The 23,782-nt window shown below is 37.9% G+C and overlaps 1 protein-coding gene across 1 annotated transcript; it reads right to left on the bottom strand.

Moving 5' to 3' along the window:
- Positions 1-815: 815 nt before the first annotated feature.
- On the bottom strand, positions 816-22,684 carry MYOZ1 (myozenin 1). Its single transcript, XM_075216696.1, has 6 exons — positions 22,478-22,684; positions 17,849-17,938; positions 15,254-15,444; positions 8,416-8,683; positions 4,037-4,214; positions 816-1,515 (listed from the first exon to the last, which is right to left on the bottom strand). The coding sequence occupies exons 2-6, from the start codon at positions 17,913-17,915 to the stop codon at positions 1,284-1,286; spliced, it is 936 nt and encodes a 311-aa protein (XP_075072797.1). The 5' UTR covers positions 17,916-17,938; positions 22,478-22,684; the 3' UTR covers positions 816-1,283.
- Positions 22,685-23,782: the final 1,098 nt, after the last annotated feature.

Below are 23,782 nucleotides of genomic sequence, written 5' to 3'. Positions count from 1 at the left end.
CACAATTTGGGGTCACAGTGGTGTATATGTCAGGTACCGCAGGCCTGGTCAGGGCACCCTGATATACAATGCCTGGCTTAAATGCACTTTATTGATATTGCTTCGAAACAGTACAAAAAGTGATTATAGTATAATAACTAGAGAGGATTTTTTGAACAGGGCGATTGAAAGGTAAGTATAGGGGGATTTGAAAAAAAAGTGATATATATATATATATATATATATATATATATCTCTATATATCACTTTTTTTCTCATATATATATATATGTTAACTATGTTTTCTCTGGTTTTTTGGATGATCAGCTATCGTTATTGTTAGTGTATCTTATGTGCGGCCCAAACCAACTCGTCGTCTTCCAATGTGGCCCAGGGAAGCTAAAAGGTTGGACACCCCTGGTTTAAAGCATATAGGTCAGTGTAGGACCTGCATATAATGAGGTGCCCTTGACGTTGGGATGCAGGCTTAAGTCTTTTGATCAAAATATGAACTAATACCTCATGTTTTCATATTGCTAGACACACACAGATATGCAGTTTAAAGGATAAGTGCTGACAACTGTCTTTTTGTTTTGAATACATATATGGGCATTTATATTGCCCCGCAGCTGGTACCACATACAATATGGGATATACCGTGCGCAGGCTTATTGCCAAGCAGCTGGTACCATTTAAAATGTGGGATATACCCAGCGCGAGCTTGTTTTTCTCCCATTTAATAACAGCATTAGTTATATGGGCTAGTTTCAGTTATACATTTTCTTCTCATGTGAAATGGAATTCTTATCTCTTAAAGGAAAGACTACTTGATGCAGTAGGTTCTGTATGTGTTTATTCAATTACACCAATGAAAAATAGTAAATGTAGAGCATGGATTTCAGGAGCGCATATGTTTGGTTACATGTTTACAGACTGTTCTTTTCTTTTTGCCATATTGCATAAAACATTAAGCTTTCATTCTTCTGCTAGCTGTCTTATTACATTGTCTCATTCCTCTCTCACTGACCAGTTTAAACTTTCCCTGCTTTCTATTTAAACAGAAACCACCACAGAGAGCTACAGTTTACATTAACGTACATGGGGAAGCCTGGCTGCTTTTTAAACAGAGCACATTAGGATGTGGCATTGATGTGACCTGTGCCATTGGCTGTTATTGAGTCACAGTTTATTGAAAATATTTTCAGATGGCTTAAAGAGGTTTAATGGCCAATGGAACAGGTCATATCTGTAATTTTTCATACACCTACAGGCTACAGACATTGTCGTCCTGGAGATCTGTGGCTTTAGAGTTCATCCGTTTCACCGCCGACTGGCACGTTAATTTCAATGTTGTAGTTTGTATTGTCACCAGATCCCAACCAGCCAATCGGTGTCCTGTTGAAGGACGGTCTGTTGGTGACAGTTGCGTTGAAGACCGTCACAGGCTCTGCTTCTTCAGGTCCAGCATCAAATTCAGGCATCTGGAAAGTCATCAATTTTGAAGCTTTCTCGTACCCTCCATAAGGCATTGCTGACCTAAAAATAGGCAAAAAGCGTAACTGGGGAGTTTACCATCTTATTTTACATAAAGAATGCTTTTTTGTTCTATGTCTATGAATAATAGTGTGATTAGGCAAATTTCATCTAAACATTGAGCCAAAAACATATTTAAGGTTCCTGCATATCCCTTAACCTCCTGTCAGTAAATGGATGGTTGAGGTTTCATAAACATATCAGTCTTACAGATATTATATAGATCAGTAATATGCTGGCTGCATTAATGAAAAGGTGACTTTACTTGATTTATTATAACCTTTAAAACCTGTATGTCTCTTGTAGCTATTGCTTTTTTCTGAGCACAGTTGCAGTTTTATCATGTTTGTTGGCAAAGCTATGACAATAATGTATTGGATTGCATATGGCTAGAATGGGCTGGATCACTTCTCTGTATTTGACCGTGAACCTCTAGAAGATAAGTAAGAAAGGCATAGGGCATTCCTTGATAAATGTGATAAATGTGGGCTTGGCCCAGGAATGCTCCTCACAATGTACCCACATGCACAAACAAGATTTAGCATTGTGTGAGGAGCTACTGAACTGAGGTTTCTCATGTCCATGGAGGCAACAACAGAAGACCCTTTTGCAACAAACAAGTGCAATATAAAAGGAAAGGAAATCTATAGGGTGAAATATATAACTGTAATGAAAAACTTAAAAAATAAAAATTTAACACAATTAATCCAGTCCCAAAGTCCTCTTACTGTCATGCATTATTAAATACATAAATGAGTCCAAACTATCATGTTTTTTAGGAGAAAAATTTAAAAGTCCTATTATGCAGCTACTTTTGTCAGAATATGAATTCCCATCTGGGACCGCTGCCCAACAAATAGTTGTGCATGTAGGGTAACTCCCAAAAGGATAAAGTGGCCATGCACCTATGTATGTACAATGCAGTCATACAGTCTTGTTTATGCTAAACTAGAGGTGCGAATGAAGGATGTTTTAAGTCGCGTCCAATCACGTTCCGCCCTCTGCAGCTTAGAAAGCTATGCTTCTTTAAAGTGAAAATTTTAGTGCCTTTAAAAATATTATCTAAATTTCCTCCAAATGCTGCTACCTTAGGCTATGTAAACATTGGTTTTAAAGTGGGAAAATTAAACTAATTGCACCAAATGAGGCAGTACATATTTGCATTTTTACAACTCAATTGAAAATGTGCATTTCTCTCAATAGGAGCACATTGTAAACTCTAGGAGATTCTGTTAAGAAGCATGTTTTTTTTTTTGTCACAGACGTATGTATAATAAATACAAATTCAATGCGTTTTTAAACCCATATAAACACATACAGAAAGTGTGTTCTATATGTGTTTTTTTCCCTGTATTTTAACATGAGCTAACAGATGCTTTGCAAACAATAAAGTGTATGTAGCCTAAGGCTTGTGACGTTTACATGTTTCTGTGATGTAATGTCCTCAGGTACTTTCCTTCGTACCAAACTTCAGAATATGGAACTTGTTGCACCAAACTTAGCTCATGTAATAAGCATAGCAATAATAATAATAATAATAGAAATAACAGTTAACTCTACAATAGTTTTAACTGTGTACCAACAATTGGTTCAACCAAGTACTACTTGAAACTATAGAGTAATATGTAGTAACTGTTCAAACATTTTTTCCCTCTAACCTGACAGGTATTATTGGATATCCTTTATGATTAAATGCAGCAGTAACTCTTCCCCTCCATACATCTCTGACCTTGTCACATGATAAAACCCAGTTCCGCCACTCTGCTCCACCTCCGACCTTCAACTGTCTTCTCCTCTTATAACCTCCTCCCACTTCTACCTCCAAGACGTCCCTTACGCTGTTCCCACATATGGAACTCCTTACTTTGCCCTACAAGACTCTCTCTAAAGTACACTCCTTCAAAAGCTCTCTCAAAACCCATCTAACCCCAACTAAATCCTCATGTCTATTCCTCCATTTCCTCTGTCCACCACATCCACTTGTGTCTCATTTGCACCTACTGTTTTTCATTACCCCCACCCTCTAGAATGTAAGTTCTTATGGGTCCACTCTACCCTATGTCTCATGTCTGTCTACCTCTACCTCTGATGTCATGTCTTATGATGAAAATTTTGTTTACTTACACTTGTGGCACTAATACCTGCATCTGTGCTGGCTGTAAGTGATAGCTCATCACTATGCATGCATGTGTTATCATGCTTAATTGTATTCATGTATCTGTCATTATATTTATTGCATTCATGTATGTCATATCTTAATGATGATTGTCCGGGGCTCTGGAATCTGTTGCACCCTATAAATGTTGATGATGATGATGATGATAATAAATACTATAAAATATTTTAAATACTTACATACTGCCCAACTTTCAATGAAAAACTGGTACAACATAGGTCACTCCTTGGATTTGTCTATGTCTCACTCCTGATCCAACCAGTTACTTATCCATTTAACATTGAAGAAACTCCCCATTTTCCCACAGGTCTGAGAAATGAACAGGACTGTTGAGTGATAAGTACTTACCTGTTGAATGATTTATATTTGCAAAGTTCGGCCTTGGAGCCATAATCCAATAGGTTTATGTTAAGTTGTGCTGCTTGCTTAGGGTCAATTCCCATAGCTTTTTCCCAAGGGGAGAGGTAGGTCTTAAATATAGTGATCTGCTTTCCCCCTTCACCTCCTGGTTGACCAGACTGACCATCTGAAGTGATAAAGCGAGAAAAAAGAAGGTAAGGGAGGCATCAGATGAGAGTACTATACATTCTCGGTCACTGTTTTTATGAACCTATAATGTAAAAGAAAATGTGTTTTTATTTGTTGAGGAAATTTGACAATAAATATTATTGAAAGCCAAGACAAAAGGTGCACATACCAGAAAACAAACTGAGCAGTGGAGATGCTTGAACTGACTGCATACTGATTCTCAAACCGGTTCTAAAATTCAATAGTCTGCTTCATTTTCTAGAATTTTAGATCGATTATTTTTTTTTTAGCTAAAATCATGAAAGTCAAGCAGCTTCGACTATGTTCAAGCAGGTTCGCACACGGTCAAGCTGGTTTTGCACATATGTGAGTCAGTTCACACATATGCACACATGTTCTAACCGGCATCAACATGTTAGAGCTAATTTTTAAACCATTTGGCAGTTTTTAATTGCGAACTGTAAATCATGAACCTCATTCAATCTGAATGCAAATGGCGAATTCAAACTTCAAACACAGCAGTGTTCAAGGTTCGATTTAAAAAAGAATGTTAAAATACTTTTATTAATTAATAATAATAATGCTATACTGTTTAAATAGTGTTTACAAAAATAAAATAACACTAATTTTAATGCATATCTTGAATGTAAATGGCAGACTATGGACGCAAGCCGCACAATTTGAACCAGGAATTTCGAATCAGAGTCTATTGAAGACTGTATTGCGTCTATGTTCGTGGTCATTAAACCATGAAAATTTGATTGAATTTCGAACTGGTTCCAAGGTTTTAAACATCCCAGCTGAGCAGAGTTTGAGCCCATGGTCAATATATATATATTCATTTTGTTCAGGGTCAGTGTTAATTTCAATCTTTCATTAGAACAGACTACCCACTTGCCTTAATATAAACAGTGACATGTTCCCAAGTAATTTTCAGCAAAGCGCAAAAATATCCCAACTACTTGTTTTGGAATTTACAGTAATCCCTCACCCCAAGCTTATTATGCTTCAATCCGTCACTGTCAGGATGGATAGAAGGAACGTGGTATGGGTAGGTTGGATAACAAAAAATAGAGACCAAAAAATGTAAAAAGCGGGTACACTGTGTGTGACGGTGGTTAGCACTTCTACCTCACAGCACTGGGGTCATGAGTTCAATTCCCGACCATGGCCTTATCTGTGTGGAGTTTGTATGTTCTCCCTGTGTTTGCGTGGGTTTCCTCCGGGTGCTCCGGTTTCCTCCCACACTCCAAAAACATACTGGTAGGTTAATTGACTGCAATCAAAATTGACACTAGTCTGTCTGTGTGTGTGTGGGTGTTTGGGAATTTAGACTGTAAGCTCCAATGGGGCAGGGACTGATGTGAATGAGTTCTCTGTACAGCGCTGCAGAATCAGTGGTGCTATATAAATAAATGGTGATGATGATGATGATGACAGGAGTAAGTAGGACACAAGTAAGGTTCGGCTTGGAGAAGCAAAAATTAAGATAATATCTAAAATATACTAACTGTATTCTCGCTTCTTTACTGTTCATGTCCAGCTACTAGTAATTCACTGTGAGAAGATAAAGTGCAGACTCATTAAGTTCTATGGCTCTTCTGTGGGCGTATCTACTACCAAAATGCAGGAGTGCAAATATGCAGTGACCCATAGTATTAGCTGTAATACCAGCATGTTAAACAATTAAAGAAATGTCTGATTGGTTGCTATGGATTGTTCACAGCAGCACTCTTGTACTTTTTTGGTAAATGCAGCATAATGTCTTTATGTTGGCTTGTTTTGCCAAGGGTAATTTGCTTTAATTTGCAATCTGTTGATAGTCTCTAAAAAAGATAATTCCTCTCAGTAAGTTTTGAAAATCTGTTCCAAAACGTCATGATGTCGGTCATCCTCTTATTCTCCTGGCAGCAACCAGGACTGTGTTTCTATAAGAAATCTGACGCTGATTGGAAAATCTATATGATATCACAACGGCATATACCACAGTCGATATAGGCAAACTCTACAACTAAAGTACGGACAAGTCCTATCACTAGCACATAATAAATATAACATAATATAATACAATATGGGACAGACAAGGGTAAAATTCCATATCAGTAATTTATTAGAAGTTTCAAAATGATCTTGAAGAAGGTATTATTGACCTTTATGGATTATGCCAATTTTCCACTGGGATCATATTGCTTAGTTCTATCACCCGGCTGAATGCAGCGTGTGACTGATATGATGACGGGCGATTATTTAATACAATTAGGTCATACCACTAGTATGAGTGTTGACTGGCAAAGTCCTCCTGCACGATTAATGGCATGGACTAAAAGGTGAGAGGTTGTTTGCAGAGGATACTCTGAACGTGCAACTTTGTTAAAGAGGTTTGCATTGTCAACAAGCAACCTTCATTTATTGGCTAATACATGTCATCCAGAACTTTTACTAAATGCATTACATTGTCTTTTAATCTTCCTGCTATATTTTATTATATTTAATGTTTATTTTTTATTGCCCTTGGATATGACACAGCACTTCTCTATGCATGAGACGCAGCCAAACCGCAGAGCTCACTTAGAAACAGCAACAGCAAAAATAAGCAGTTCAGACTGAATTATAAAATCAGGTTGTCTGAAAGTGTAAGCCACCTTCATGGTTTTTATAGATAAGGATTGACATTATTGTAACATTGCACCTGAAATATATATTTATAATAGAATGTTTTCTTAATATAGTGAAACATCCCAAATCATTAACAGGACAAGTAAATCACCATTTTATAAGTCAGTGTTTCAGGAAAAACTTAATTTAATTTAATTTAATTTATTAGCAAGTCCACAACAACCCATAATCTAAAGTGGTGTTTTATTAACCACGACAAATACTTTAAAGAGAATAATATTACTACTAATAATAGTTGTTTTTGTTTAATAGAGTCACTGCAATCACAAGATCAGCATAATCATAATTTGCATTCATAACTTCTGACGATCCATCACTCTCTCCCTCCAGGGCACTGGTTAGAGGGAGTGGCCACCTTAGAAATATATTTTCCTGAGTGGTAATGAAGTTTTAAGCCGGCCAAAAATAACCAACCAATCTCTCAATCTGTTTTTGATCAAAGTTTCAAAGAATTAATACGTGTAGATAGTTTGATCAATAATCAGATGGTCATATCGATTGATGCTCAGTGAAACGTCTTCTTCCAAAATGATGGGACTAGTATTGATTGAAGTGTTTGTATTGTAATCTTATAATTAAAGTATAACTATTCAATAACTCTCTTATATTGGGCATGAACTGAAAATGTCTTTGTGCTCTATCCGAACCAAATTGTAATTATCAGGTTGACAATGATCTGACTGAACATGTCTCAAATGAAAATAAATGCAACTGCCCAGAAATGCAATTGTTCACAAAGAGACAAATACTCTGATGCATGTGGGGCCAGCTTTTGTTGGATTCACTCAATTAAATTGTGAGAGGACTTGATCAGGCTGGTACAACATTGCCTGATTCATCCAATTATGCCCTCTGAGTTACCAAATTGGCCACAGATCTGGCTGTTTGGCAAATGAGCATAAATCATGCCACAAAGATATCGGTATTCGGATGTGTGCCCCCAAAATAATTGACATGCCCAACCAAGAGTGTACCAATATAAATAGTTCAGATAATTTTTGGATATGCATGGAAATCAAATTGTCAGAGGACCCTGCTTGGCTTGTGTACGCAGCCATCCATCGACCCCACCAGCAGGTCCCATGTGTTAGGCTTCCTGGACTGACATTGAGTGGCTGCTTCTTGTAACATTAGCCACCTTTGTGTGTAGCCAAACTGACAACTGATCCGGAGGATTGCCCTGTGTGTGGCAAGCTTTAGTTATTTTTATTACAAATATTGAACGTCATTGATATATAATGGTACTTCTTACCAAAAACCACAAGAATATGTTTTTAGATAAACATTTGCTTCCCTAATCCCAATGGAAACTGCACTATATGCACTGCATACAGTATTTTCACGGCAATGGTGCTATTACAATAATTTTGAAAGTTTGCTGCTGGAAGAATTCCCTGCAGAAAAATGTCTATAATGTAGATGTCAGGGCACAAAGAGGATGCGATGATTAAACAAACTAATGAAGAATTAAAGTGAAATGTAAACTTGTGAAATGTAAGTCAAAGTGAATTTCAAATAATTACCTTTTCCTCCTGCACCTTCACCAGCCCCACTGCCCCCTTGTCCTCCACCGCTACCACCGGTGCCTTGCTGACCTCCTGCACCAGCTTTGCTTCCTGGCTTTGGTGGAGGAACAGGTGGGTGACCTCCATGCCCATGTTGTCCCCCAGATAGACTGGACACGAATTGTCCACTGCCTTGTATTAATCCATAGCCGACGCCTCCACCACCTGTTTGTCCACCAACACCTAACTGTCCTCCAACAGATGGTATAAACTTCTGGAAATGGTCCTGCAGAAGATGAAGGAGATAAGCACAGACTGTTCACTCTTAAGACCCTGATTAACACCTATATGTCAGAGATCTAATTTAGCACCAGTACTCTGAATGGTGTTAAATTAATGGAGTGTCGGCATATCACATTCAAATAAACTTAATAAAACCATTTAGATTTATGTGATTGAAAACAATCAAGCAGCACGATTGTCATGGTTTCCCAGACATAGTATTGCTTGTTAAACAAATTTGTATAATACATGGGAATTCCATTTGTTCATGTGAATAATTACTGTTCCATCTTGTACACAATCATGACTTAATGTGGTTCGGAGACTCTTCAAACATTAAACCTATTTCCATGTTTACTTAACTGGCTTCATCTATGACTTTTATTCCCAATAATTGTTTTATTGAAATGATGCACCCACTTGAATCAAGGCCCCCACTTGTACTGCTTCCCGCCTTATCATACAATATATACAGAACCCCTACACACACATCACAGCGTGGACAGCTATCAAGAGAGGAAGCAATGACCAGATACTTCTTGTATAGGGAGATGCTTATGGTCAGTTCATTGTTGGACCACCATAGGTGCACAGTTGTGCTTCTAGCCCTGTATTCCTGGCTTGTTTTTCCTGCAATTCTTTGCTGATAGCTTGACTTGATTTGCCCCAAATCAACACCTGTCCCACAGACCTCGACACTGGTCATTAAGAGTTGTCTGCTCTGCTACATTACATTTCCAGTACCTTGATTCCAAATCTCCTCATTCACAGTGTGTGGACACATGGCTCCGAAATCTTCCAAATTAGGCACGACTGTGCCTATGTGAGGGGTCTTTCTCTCCATCCACACCGCTGGCCCAACCTTTATTGCAGCACAGATTATTGGTGTTATGGTGTATGTTCTTTGCAATCCCCCCATTTCTCTGTATATAGTACTTTGAGTACAGTACATTTATGTTTTTTATTGACTTTAGTAATGCAAGGAAAAATTCCTAGAACGTGCATAACAATGTTTCTGCAACATTGCTTTACCCATAAGTAACCTATAAGCTAGTATATTTGCCACGGACAGAGTAAATACAGGCTCTGCAGAGAAAATCCATAAACCAGCTTCAAGCACAGCTGTTCCAACAGCTAAATATAGACCAAAATCAAGAAGTAAAAACTAGGAGACTCACTGGGATTATATAACCCAGTGCGATTGAAGCTTAAATAGTAGAACAGAATTTACCAAGAGAGACAGAGGAAAACGTACAATGGACAATTAACCTGCAAACAACACCAAGCAACAACTTTATTATATTCTGATTCAACTAAATGTGTTTTAACCACAAAATTTCTGAATACCTCATTTAAATATAGTGATGCTAAAAATAATTAAGGAGATAAAAAATATAAATAACTATTTAAGAAATTACATATTTCCAAAGTTGTATAAGGTGTAGTCTCAAAGAGCGTAAATCAAACCCTCTAGATTATAAACTCTCACAAGTGGGGTTGTTGCTATATTTTTTATGTCCTTGTCTTCTGTATCTTCTGTTTTCCCCACTATCCGGCGCTGCAGAGTATTACGGCACCCTCACTCTTTTATATGTTTTCCCCTATATATGCTCAAAATACAGTCATCTTTAAACTGAAAATTAACCTCAGCATGTTTAGCACATTTATTAAAAATAATTAAACCTAATTTCATTCCTTGGCACATTTCAGGTTCTGGAGTTTTTATTTAAATTAATATTTCTATCTTAGCTAAAACACCAAATGATTGATTTTGTGCATTTACTTTTTTTGTCAATAATAATAATGCTCTTGAGATACATTTCCTGACTGTAAAGTACTAGAGTTGACCATCTTCACCATGCTAAGAGGAAGCCATTGTGAACTAGCCATAAAGAAAAGACCATCCTTGTGTAGAGATTAAGGTGTATATTTACTAAACTGCAGGTTTGAAAAAGTGGAGATGTTGCCTATAGCAACCAATCAGAATCTAGCTGTCATTTTGTAGAATGTACTAAATAAATCCTAGCTAGTATCTGATTGGTTGCTATAGGCAACAGTTTAGTAAATATACCCCTAAGACTTGGCTTTTTTGCCTGAGGGGCACAACAGTTAAAATGTTTATTACCAGGCAAAAATTTTAAAATTACATTTTACAATCCTCATTAGATGAAAAAGGATGGGAAGAATATCATGAATAAAGTCAGTATTAAGGAAAAGGTAAATTAGATCCACACACATGTAATTGCTCTAGTTTCTTTTTTCTTTTTTTTTTTTTAAGGAGATGATTGAGCATGCCATGTGTGTTTCTATTTCCACCATCCTGTTGAGCAGTCTCCTAAAACATTGCACAGACCCTTCTAAATGTTACTGTCTCTCAGCAACAGATGCCAGTGAAGTTAGACAACTCTCAAGTAGGACCTTCTGTTCATGACCCAATCCACAGTCTCTTAGCAATACACATGATACAATACTTAGCCAAAGCACATACCATCACCTAATGTGCTCAATGGCTGCTACTGCTGTATTTGTCCCAGTGGTGTTGAATATCTACATGTATGTAGAAAGTGAAGGAACTCACATCAGCTTTACTTCCCACTAAGCAATTGTTTTTTACCTCAGAAAAGACAACCAGAAACCATATTAATTTGTCGTCCCCTGGAAGACACCAGGGGGTAAATGTATCAAGCTGAGAGTTTTCCGGCAGGTTTGAAAAAACAATCAGATTCTAGCTATCATTTATTTAGTGCCTTCTACAAAATGAAAGCTAGAATCTGATTGGTTGCTATAGCCAACATCTCCACTTTTCAAACCCGCCGGAAAACTCTCACCTTGATACATTTACCCCCAGGACAGTCTGTAGTTGAAAATCGTTCTATGCTGTGATTTGTGCGTTTGTGTCTTCATGGTTCCTAATAGGCTTCTGAGCCGAGACTTGCCTCCGGAGCTAAAATATGCCAGTCAGCCCCCCGCTCTGCACCTAGAGGTGCCCAGCCCAATGCCAAGTAGCACTGGGCCCCTTCTGATACGCATGCTATTGGATACCAGGGAAATAGTACATACCATTAAAATGTCTCCAAAATAATAAATAAAGCTTAGTGCCTTTATTAATAAATCTGCAACGCTGCACCCATTATTGATGAAAGAAATCATAGTAATAAATAAATTATGTCTCTATTTCTAAATAAATAAATAAATATTGCCCCCTTTTTAATAAATAAGTAAATAAATAAATGAATAAATAAATAAATAAATAACATTGCTCCCTTTTAAATAAATACATGAATAAATAAATAATATTGCCAATGTATAATAAATTACTTAATTGTGTTATGTAGTTACCTCAGATCGTCTTCTGTTTTTGATCCAACTTCATATGGATAAAAAAAATAACCTCATAGCCTACACAGCCTGCTCCCTTGTGTTTAAATTCCGTTAAGCCATTCTTCTTAATAGACAGACAGTCAGGAGTGGTCTCTCATCAGTGTTTGGCAAAATAAAAAATTGTAATTCTTTTTTTCTGGTAATGCTGTCCTGACATATCATTACCAGAACAGGCATTGGGACATTACCTATACATCAATTATAGACTCCCCCATGTACAAGTAGTGAGAGGCTTGGCAGGTGGCATTTAATGCCTCCAGGGTTATCATCAGCGCTAACGAGGTTATTGCCTCCACTCACTCCTTTAATAGATATGGCGATGCCATATCCCATATCGCAGGCAAACACACCTGTTTTTTTATTTTAGCTTTGTGTGGAGTTTATTGTCGCTACTTAATAACAAGATTGGGTGGTAACTAGCACATCTGTATACATCATTGCCTTCCTTGTGGATTTCTAAAATTCTCTAAGGTCTCCCTGGATCATGGTGTTCCCCCCAGGACTGAATTGAAAAGGGTGTGAAGATGGGGGACCAGGATGGCCATAAATCTTTTATATTAAGCCACTAGAACCCCTTTCGGCCTGGTGCTTTGCCTGATGTTTGAGCTTTAAAAATCTGAATTTGCAGCCTGATTGGATAGTTTGGGGAGATTTGCCTCATTCAGGAACTTATCAATTAACTGTTCGTGGCTTTCTTTAGCTGTGCTTCTGTGTGGTTGTGGGAGATTGTATAGTTCTAAATAATATTTATGAAATTCTGACCAGATCATAGTCTAGGGTTCCTCTTGAGTCTCTGATAGCCAAGAAGTAGCAACCTGAAATTTTAGCTGCTAAAATTTATCACCCTTTCATAATAGGGTTGTCTTAACCATCTTAGTTTATTGGTAGCAGGTTGAGCCTTTAACCGTTGCAATCCTCTGAAGGGTGTTGGGATCAGGGGTGTGTTTATGTTGGGATTCTAATATTTGCGGGCTCTGTAATAGCTGGGTGGTTTGGCCAGTCTCTCTTTTATGGGCCTTGAGGCCATAACAATTAGGTACTCTCTTATCTCTGTTTTGTGGTCCTTCTATAGTTTCATTAGAGAGATTTCCAAAGTGTCATTATTTTCAAAGTATTCAGAGATAATTGTTCATAGTTGCATGGTGATGCTTAGATCACATAAAAGGGATTCATTTAATCTCCAGGTTGATCTGGGAGGCTAAAGTGGAAGATTGGAAAGGTCTGCAGAGATAGGTCATGGTCTGACAACAGCATAGGGAATATGTGGGTTTCGAACAGTTTTTGTGTAAGGTCATGGCTGAGCAGGGGCATGCCAATTCTAGAATAGATGTTATGAGTTGGGGAGTAAAAGGTATTGTCCAGGGGGTCCACTCTCCAAGAGTCATAGATATGATGGAGTTTTAGTAAATCCTGAAGAGCTTTAGAATTCTGGATATCCCATCCATCAGACCAAGCCCTCTGGATATAAGACATACCTAGGTAAGTCATGAGTACTGTGTTATAGTCATGCGACTACTAGTTCTCATTGTCTGAGATGAGAAAGCATAGACATTAGCTTCTTAAAGAATCTGTGTTGGTCTTTCGTTTGACTTTATTACAAGTGTACATAGTAGGTTATTCAAGATACCAATCAGGACCATGTGTCTACTTTCTTTATTCCTGTGGATTTCTAGGAGGTCAAATGTAAGATGACGTGCTACCAGAATTGCCACCCCATGGTTGTTCTGCTTAATGTCGCATGCATGAAACGTGATAGGAATCCAAAATAAATATGCACAACTACAGATGTAAAGTAGAATATATCTGCTGCCAACCAATAGTGGAGTGAGACCCCTACCCAAACCCCATCAGGGACCTTACAGCAACCTTTCTCCAACCTACTACTGAGGGAAGTGTTCAAATGGGATGATTGTCTCAGTCCCCTACCATGTACCTGTTATTTTTCTAACTGTTATATATGTCTTATGTTTCCTCTGTTGTTCTCTCTTCTTTCCTATCCCAGAATTAGACATCAATAGCCCAACCATGGAAGCCCCCACTCGGAAGAGATAAAAGTTAACAACCACCCCAAAATATGTTATAATACATAAGGTTTGGTTTATAATGTTAATATGTATGTTTATAGTTACTGATATCTTTGTTTCACACCACAACATCTCCACTTAGACAGTTTAGGAGAATACATTACCTCTCCACTCCCTGTCCCCTATACATAATGCCTCTGTACATTAAAACCGTCGCCATCACAAGCCCCTGAGAGCCTTTGGCTCAGTGCTGGCCCCTGATGCCTACAGCATCCCCCCTCCTATTAGCACTTCAGGCAGATGGCACGTGTCTCACCCAGCCTTCTCCCTTCATACCCCCTAGTTGATCCTCCCCCTTACTTTGGTCGCCACCCAAAATATCTTCTGAAGTTGAACCTCATGCCGAACACTTAGCTTAGGATTTCTCCAACCTCCTATCTTTCTCAACCTTTCTAACTGACAGCTTCTACATATGGCACTACGGTAAATATCACACTAAACTCCCCCCAAGACACAAGAAACTTTTCTTGTCTCTACAAAATATGAAGGAGGTTGTGGTGTTCCTCTAGAAACACATTTTGTTAAACACCTTCATCTCAAGCACAACTCCAAAGACAATAAGCCTCTTCTCCCTTTGATGAATAGCAGATTTGATCCTTTAAAAATACATGATAAAGCAGAATCTCGACTCTGCCAAGCAGGAATCTCCATAAAAACCTTTACCGTGCATAATCCTTATGCTAATTCGATTTCCTGCACTCATTTTCATGTAGTATAACTTTTTACATTACATGGCATTTTACCCAACTGCATATTATTCAAATGATCAAGCAGAAATTCTACCAATCCAAGGTGTAACAATAGGAGGCTCAGGGGGTTACAGGCCATGAGGTGAGGAGAGCCCAGCAATGCCGGGTTTCCTGCATTTCCAGAGCCCTCACTCCTCCCCTGAGGGCTCCACTCTGCTCTCAAAAGAGTAGAGTGGAGTCCTCTTCTGAGAGGTCTTCTGCTCTGCTCTATTTAGACCAGAGCAGGTCCATGAGGCAAGAATGGCATTGCTGGACCCCTACATAAATTTTGCTTTGGGGCTCTGTGGTGCACTGTTCCGCCCTTACTACCAATGAAAGTGTTTGGATGCCACAAGTAATGATAGTAAATAATTAACTTACCAAGGAATTGTCAGAGAACACATCAGGATTATTCTCATAGATGAATTTTTCCACTCTCTTTTGACGAAGCTTAAACATCTTGGAGCCTTTATTGCTCAGTAACGAAAGCTCTTCCAGCATAATATCCCTGGGAACACTGATCTTCTTTCCTAAATTTAGTCTGGAGACATCCTGTTCTCCTTCACTTGAAGCTAAACAATAATAATAGGAATATGTTAAACATTCCTAATTAATATCCTCACTAGAAATTGCTAGCAGTAAGCATGTTACATTATGATCCATTACCAAAGGTATAATTACTTTATTGATAAGGGATAATTATCATTTTATTTTAGTTATTCAGGAATATAATACCCCAAGACTTTAATATGCCAGTGTGAAGTGATTATTTACTAATGCTTCTTTAGTAATTTCATTATTATTAATATTATTTTTATAGTGACTGCAAAACTTGTATACAAGAAGCTGTTGCTCTTTAAATCAATTCAGGTAATAATCCCTTTTTGCCACTATGCACTAAAGTAATGTTTTGTTTGGAGTTGATAAGAGAATTTGAACATTCCAATGTAGTTAACTTACATTTAAAGAGAATCTGTCAACTTTTAGTAGAATATTATTAGTGCATTTTAAACGGAAGAAGCATTTTAAAGTGGAAAAACATCTGCTGCACATAGCAAAATCAACTTTGCACTTTGATTTGTACAAATGTGCCTAGATTTCTGCTGAGGCTCATAGTTTTACAGAGCAACGTTTGTGGATGAGCAGGAGGTGAGAAGTGGGGAAGAATTGAGGGCGAACCAAAGGCATGCCTAGAAAAGTATGGGGTAGGTGAGATTTCCATTTGTAGAGTGAGATCATTGAACTGAGATTAAGAGGTGAAAAGAATACATTTGGGGTGTCCTTTTTACACTTCTTAAAATGAGATGCATTTTGCAGAAACTAAGAGGTGGTGGCCTCCGAATCTTATCATAGACTTTAACACGCAAAAATGCCATATTTAATAAACACAGTTCCAATGGCCCCTCACTCCCATGATTAAGTTAAGCCATAAATATATAACTGAGCACTTTGTTAGGAGAAAAACTTAAAAGTTGATTTTAATAAATGAGGTGGAAATAAAGTGGTAGGAGAATGGACTTTGATGTTTACACTTTTGCACAGTGCACCTCTACACCTCTCCGATCACCCACACAAGGTGAACTTCTAGTTTGTGGAGGCATCTACCAAGAGCAGAGAGTAGGTCCCAACCATCAAGAAAACTGGATGGACCACTCTAACACACTGATGCAAAACCAAGATGTTTTGTGGTGACCATCAATGAGCTTCGTAAATGGCGTCTACTGAATTTTTCTATGTCCCCTCAGCCTGAGTGAGGGCATAGAAGAATAGTTTATGCTGTATGCAAATGCCTTGACTTGGCTTGAGAGTCAGCAACAATACTGATCTAGGCTCTGTTCAGGCTTCCTCCTCCCTAAGTCACTGCTACTTAAGCACTTGCATGAAAACTGTGTGAGAGAGAGCATAAATCAGTATGCAATCCCATGCTCATTTGCATATAGGATGCAGTGAGTAAGTACTAAATATTTTTAATACAAACATCAACATCAGCACACTGCTATCTAACAGAAAGCCAGTGGTACCCTCAGATATGGGGAGAGGCCCCAGAGACCTGGACTTAGGGAAAAATTTGTAATTCCAATTTTTTTTCTTCCCTATTTATGTATTCTGATTTTTCACTTCTGCTGGCCAGTATAAACAATATAATTTTAATAATTAGTAGAATATTTTATTTATATACAGATAGAATGTGGATCTCTGTTGCAAATGGTGGAGGGTGGAACAGCAAGCGGACAAAAAAAAAATTAATCCAGCTTGCGGTCCTACCTCTATAATACCTACTGGTACTGAATCAGCATACAAAAGTTCGTATTCTCCAGGCATAGTTGCCTGCAGAAATATCAATGTTGGCTTGATGCTATTTGCAGAGCGGTAACAGAGAGAGGGAACTGATTAGAAGACTCATTCCATGGTGCTTGTTCATTTTTTTAACTAGATATTGATATTGACTTTATTACATTTATCATTGTTGGCGCCTTCTTTAAAGCACTCCTCTTCAATAAAATTTAGTAATCCCTTTATATATAACCCGTATTGGATTCCGTAAACAATAAGCGCCCAGTGACTAGAGCTGCATTGTATGACTCAAATAAAAATTGCTCAAACGTGCATATGTTTGTACATGTGTTTCATTTGTACTCCATTAAATAAAAGCCTATATATCCCAATTTAAGTCATCCAAAAAGAACATACCTGCAAACGGTGTTTATGATGCCATATGAATCATACTGTGCTAGTTTGGCCACTGTTTTGATACATGTTACAGGGTGTTTAAATATATGCATTTTATTTGTTCATGGAGCATCTCTCTAACTTATCTACTTTGTCAGAAGTAGATGGCCTAAGATCCAATATCTCTAACATCATATGAAAGTGATATGAACCTCATGTTGCTGATGGAGAGAGTTGGAATCTTAAGTATGTGTAGCTTAGTCCAGGAAATATGTTTGGGTAAATAAACTGTATATATATACTCACTTATCTCCATGATGATTTTTGTAGACTTTTTCCTCTTGTTTGGGGCTGGAGTTCCTGACAGTGGCATAACTGCAAGTTGTTTAGCTTTTTCTGTTCAGAGAGAATGTGAAATATGTTAATAATGAGTATTTAATGTAGAATTACTCAGAGATATATGGACTAGTTATGTAGACAATCTTTAATGAATATGTTTGTTTTTGATTAAAGTGTTCAAACATTGGTTTACATAAATCACATACATTAGTTGTACAACATTTGTGTATGGAATTTCTCCATGAAAATTGTAAATGAAATTGGCAAGTTTATTGGACTAGCTCAGTATTTCACCAAAAACTTGAACCTTAAAAAGGCTTAATTTCATAGTTGCCATCTTTTGCTCCTCTGGGAGATGCAGAGGGTGACTCAGTAAAGTTGGAAACGAGAGAGTGAATGATGTAATTTATGGACTCATGACCAGTGTTTCACTTACAGATTTTTCCTGTTTTTCCAGGCTTCCATTTACAGGTTCTTTTTCCAGATGCTCTCCCATTTTTTCAGGAAAAAAGGTCAAGGTCAGGAAATCTGGAATACGAAAAATGTACACCTAGTTCATAACCGACCACAGCAGAATGAGGCATTTGTGCCATCATGCCACCATGAGTGGAGTGTGGTGACCCAGATCGCGTCATCAAACACCCACTGCTGGTCTGCCTGAGATTGTCAGACTCTCTCAGGAATCTGGGGCGCACTTTTTTGAGAGTCTTCTGGGATGTCTCCGGAACTACAAGAATGCTCAATGTAAAGACAGTGAAATAATTACTGAAATACCAGTGCACAATGTTGTTTTGGAAGCGAAGTATCCTTTATACAAGTTCTGTGCACTGCAAAACTGTTTTTCTTGGTGATCTTTTGCATATTTTTGGGACTGACATTTGGGCAGGGCTCGGATGAATGCCCAAAGCCCCACCCCTCCTGCAGGGGGGTAAGGAGGGGGGTATGTCCTGCAATTAGTTTTTATGCCCAATTCACTAATTTATATCATTATGGCCTGTGCTTATAATAACAGTGAATCTTAATTATCATAATAATAGCAGTTCAATTGGTAATTAAGGGAAGGACTGCTAATAATGGCTGCACAGAGTATTAGTTCTACTTCTGTATCTATTAACAATTGCTAAGTGAACAACTGCTCAATGTCACTTATTTTACTCTTGATGGTGGCTGTAATTTTCATTAGTTTATCTTATTCTGCACTATGAACACCTGCATCGTACTATTTCACTTTTCTCTCAATACTGGGGCAATTTTTAGTACCTTTTATTATTCTAAATATCAGGACATTTGCGTATTACCATCACTGTACACATGTTGTAGTTTTTATATACAGTTTTATCTGGATGAGGCCCCATCTAAATCTAGCCTTGTATGTTCAATCATATGTGCTTATGATAGATAAGCCATATATTTCCTATCATAATAATGATAATGAAAGTTCTACAATAAGGATTTACTTGGTCCATCATATGTTATTTATATATTTTTTTTATAGGTAAGTTGCACAGACAGGAGTGATTACAATGATTTTGATATATTGTTGGTGCTGTTTGCTATTGCTGTCTATAGTGCATTTTCGGAAATTTGGTTATAATGAATCATACTTAAAAGTTAGCCCCCTACAACTACTGGGCAACAGGTCATTTGGCCTAATGGTTGGATGCCTAGATCTGTATTGAAAGCGGGGCCGGATTAACCATAGGGCTAACTGGGCTACAGCCCAGGGGCCTATGGCATCCAGGGGGCCCTTGAAAGTGCTCAGCAGCAGTATTGATCGGTCGGGGGCGGGGGCGCCCCCGGCGCGATCAGTGCTGCTGAGCACTTTCACTGCGGTCCTTCTCCGGCGCACTGTAGTCTCCTTACTGAGGAGATCTCGTGAGTCTCACTCTCACGAGCTCTCCTCAGTAAAGAGCGTACAGCGTGCCGGAGAAGGAGGTAAGTGCCGGGGGGGGCGGGCAGTTCGGATCACGGGGGGGGGGGGGGGGGGGCCTCACGGGGGAATGGAGGCCCCCTTAGCCCAGGGGCCTCCATTCCCTTAATCCGGCCCTGATTGAAAGTGTCCATTAATGTAACATTCAAGTTCAGTGGGTGGACCAAACAAGATTTATTTCTATGACAGATAAATTCTGGTTTTGTTGAGTTTGATCTTTAAGAACAACTTTTTATTAAGGTCTACATTTGTTGAAGCTGACAGTCAAAATCTACACCTTATTTACTATATGACTGCTACCTTCTAGGCATTGCATATATGCAACCATACAGACAAAGCATGTTCTGATGGTGAGAATAAAGTGGTTATAACTTATTGTCCCAAGCAATATTTTAGTTTTTTAATCCTCTAAGTGTAAGATGTGCAAGAAAGTAAAGTCTTCCTATTATGGGTAGCAGTGTCCACATGTGGTAGTTTCATGGCCCTTGAGCTAGATCTCCCAATATAATGGATTCATTTTTGGTGAATGTTGGTTCCAGTTTCCCTGCCATGATATTATGAAAAAATAGAAGATAATCAAGTTCATCAAGTTCTTTATAACCATGACATACAATATAAGATGACATATCAGTAGCAGGCCAGGACACAGCAAAAAAAAAAGTAAAAAACTATTACAGCAAAAACAATTGTAAGTTATACGTCTTTTACAGGGAATGCCAGATTCCTAAATACTTTTTTTCATTACTTTGCTCTTCCATACTTCTTCAGTAGAATACATACATATTAGTCATTCTATATTGGGAATCTTATTTTCATTGCATTAATTTAAGTTGAAGCTGCCATGATGCTTAATTTCGAAAAGGACAGCACCCCTAGTGGTGAAATTGACAAGATTCAATTGTAGATCACTTTAATGGCTTTATCAAGCAATAACTGCTGAACAACACATCTTTTAGAATCAGAAATACTTTTTTATACTAAAAATTTCTTCTACTAAGCCAGGAGAGAGCTACAAAGCATAAATGTTCTTAAAAATAAGTAACATTTTAATATAATGCCTCTTAGATTTTCATAGCTTGTTCACAGATAAGTAAAGCTGACAATATTGCTTGACCGGACACTGTAAAATATCTATAAACATCAAAAACCTGCAAACATAAATAGCTATCCTGAGATTTGTTATAATAAGAAAGTGGTATTTGTATTTATTGTATATTGCATGTTGCTATATTCCTTTTATATTATACTTGCCGTAATAAACCTTTCGCAGATCCTTCAGTGGCCAACAACATAGAAGTACAAGCAGGAAAAACACAGAGTGTATTTTTAATCAATGATGGACGATATAAACGTCATTGCTGACATGTACGTGGTTTAAAATGTCACCAGAAACCTCAGCTGGGCTTGTCATGATGTTTGAATGTTTTATTGTCCTATTAAATACCGTCAAAGGATGCAAACTGACCAAACAGAATCCTGGCAGGTTACGAGAGTTAAACTCAAAGTGTGAAATGTAAAATGTAACATAGGAACAAGTGTAATGAAATGTGGATTAATTGACATAAGCTCAAGTTAATGTTAGGAACTCTTTTTTTGTTGTAGAAAGATCTTTGACATAAATATGCAGCTAGCACAGAGGGGGTACGCAGATAAAGTGATACACTTGAATTAAATAATGCAATGATGAATTTTTCATAAAAAATGCAATATACACAAAAAATCGTGAGGGTTTATGAATCTGTATTAACACTGATCAAATACAAGAAAGTGTTGGTGACAGGTTGAACAATATTTAAACTAACTACCCTGCCAAGACCTGAAGAGAAGCCAGAAATATCATCCTGCCTGAATATGATCCGTACAGTCATAAAACCCCCCATAATAGATGTTACATTGTTGCCTGTGTAGCTTTAGAGGATATGGCCCTATTAAAATGTTTGTTTTTAAGTCACAGATGATCATTTGGTGAACGCAAAACAATTAATTGAAAACATATTTAAACAAGTTACAAAAAATACAGTGCAGAAAACACTACAAATATATCAAAATTCAGTATCCACAGCGTCAGTGTTTAATCGAAAAAGAGATTAAAAAGTATGTTCCTTATTGCTCTGGTCCTGAAACACCATCTTGTACAGCCCATTTTTATTAAACAGATTGATTGCATAGATAATGTTAACTTCTTACAAATACCAAGTACCCAATTCATTTTAGCCAGTTGTAAACAATGTTTCCAGACAAATCACTGTGTAAATTGAAAAGTACTTCTGTTGTTAATATTATGACATTGTTGGCATCAACACAAAACAGCAAAAAGTACAAAAAGTGAGGTCTCTCAACAGGACACGAAAAGGTCTACATAGAAGTGAGCCAGCCTAATGAAAGCCTCTGAAGGAGTCTTACGTTACCCATGGAGCATTTGGCTGCAGTCTATATTCATCTCATACTCGAGAACTTTGCCTTGCAGCCTCAGCAGTATTCCCTTGCACAGAGCTTCAATTTCAGCCCAAGCATTTCAGTACTTATAAATAAATGTGTCCATTCTCATATTATGCTCTTATCTAACAAAAATATATATACAAGAAAATAATATATATATATATATTTTTTTTTAAGGGAATGCCTCTCCTGCTAACTCCCAGCTGATGTGTTATCATGATCCTTACCTGGGTGCAGGAATTGGGAGGTCAAGTGTAGAGTCAGCTGAATTAATCTGCCTTCTGTAATTATTTATCTAAATGTCCTTCTTTTGGTGGATTTCTTGACCTGGTTTCTGGGGATCCTGTTTTGTAGAGATCAGCAGCAGACAGAAGGACGTGTGCCCTGGGGTGTCTGCACAGCACTAAGTGCTGATGCAAAGTGCTGTATATTTGACTCTTGGATGTTGCTTGCAATGGCATCCTGAAGTTTATTAATAGTAAAAGGAGTAAGGGGGATCTCAGATGGCAAGTGCACAGAAGGGGAAAGAAAGAATATTGGATCTCAGCAGTCCTGAAGTCCATTAAATCTCAGTTTCTAGTGTGACATGTAAATTAGTTGCTATGACATATTCATTTTCACTATTAGCGAACAAACTTATAATATTTAAGGTATCTGAACAATGTACAAGTGTATCTAGTCTGTGTTCTCATTCTATTTACTGAGCATAATTATAATAGCATGTTTGAGATTATTCACATGTCCTCTTGTCCGGTTTGCTGAATGATAGGTGTGTGCAGTTGATCTCAGTAACTTGCTGTCTGTTGTGATTGTTAAGTGCTGCATAATTCTTTGTTACTCTTGGCTCGCAAAGCATCTGAAGAAGTGTTTTGAAAATGCGGTCATGTAAAGCCATTTGCACCACGTTTGTAGAAAAGTGATAATGAGCAGTGGTTAAAAGGAGAATCCTCTAACAATCCTGTCTGTACCGCTCTCATATTTCATGTTAGTTAAAGGACATATATCTGCTGACATTGGACACCTGGGAGTTTTTGTTGGGCACCTATATAGTAAATAAGACTTTGTCAAGCTTTGCAGGTACCATTTTTTCATCTGACTTGCATAAAAGAAATGTTTGATGCAATACACCAACTAATATTATGCCAATCCACTAGAAAGGTTATGAATGAAAGCACAGATGTGTTTGAACACATGACATTATTTGTACACAAAATAATCTTTTTTATATATAGTGAGCAAAACAAGGCAGTGATAGTTGTAACAGCATTATAACTAGAGATGGGCGGGTCCGGTTCTCCGAGAACCGAACCCACCCGAACTTTGGGTATCCGAGTACCGAGCTGAGCAGCTCGGTACTCTCCCGCCCATTCCGAATCCAAATCGAGGCCGAACGTCATTGTGACGTCGTCGGATCTCGGGACTCGGTTCTCGCGATACTTCAACTTTATAAATACACGCCTCCACAGCAATCCATCGCCATTTGACAGAGGGAGAGAGCAGGGTGTAGTCATAGGCTAATTAGAGCAGGGACA

Source organism: Mixophyes fleayi, chromosome 6 (assembly GCF_038048845.1).
Source record: "Mixophyes fleayi isolate aMixFle1 chromosome 6, aMixFle1.hap1, whole genome shotgun sequence".
Classification (NCBI taxonomy): Eukaryota; Metazoa; Chordata; class Amphibia; order Anura; family Limnodynastidae; genus Mixophyes; species Mixophyes fleayi.
The sequence above is the reverse complement of the archived record's forward strand: the minus strand, read 5'-3'. Positions and strand labels throughout refer to the sequence as shown.

Bases quoted from the DNA above. Each gene is read 5' to 3' on its own strand.
- MYOZ1 (XM_075216696.1), bottom strand. From the start codon at position 17,915: ATGCCACTGTCAGGAACTCCAGCCCCAAACAAGAGGAAAAAGTCTACA. The intron at 8,684-15,253 runs GTAAGTTAATTA...CATCTTCTGCAG, and splicing joins TGTTCTCTGACAATTCCTTG to GACCATTTCCAGAAGTTTAT. The intron at 4,215-8,415 runs GTAATTATTTGA...TTATCACTTCAG, and splicing joins TGAAGGTGCAGGAGGAAAAG to ATGGTCAGTCTGGTCAACCA.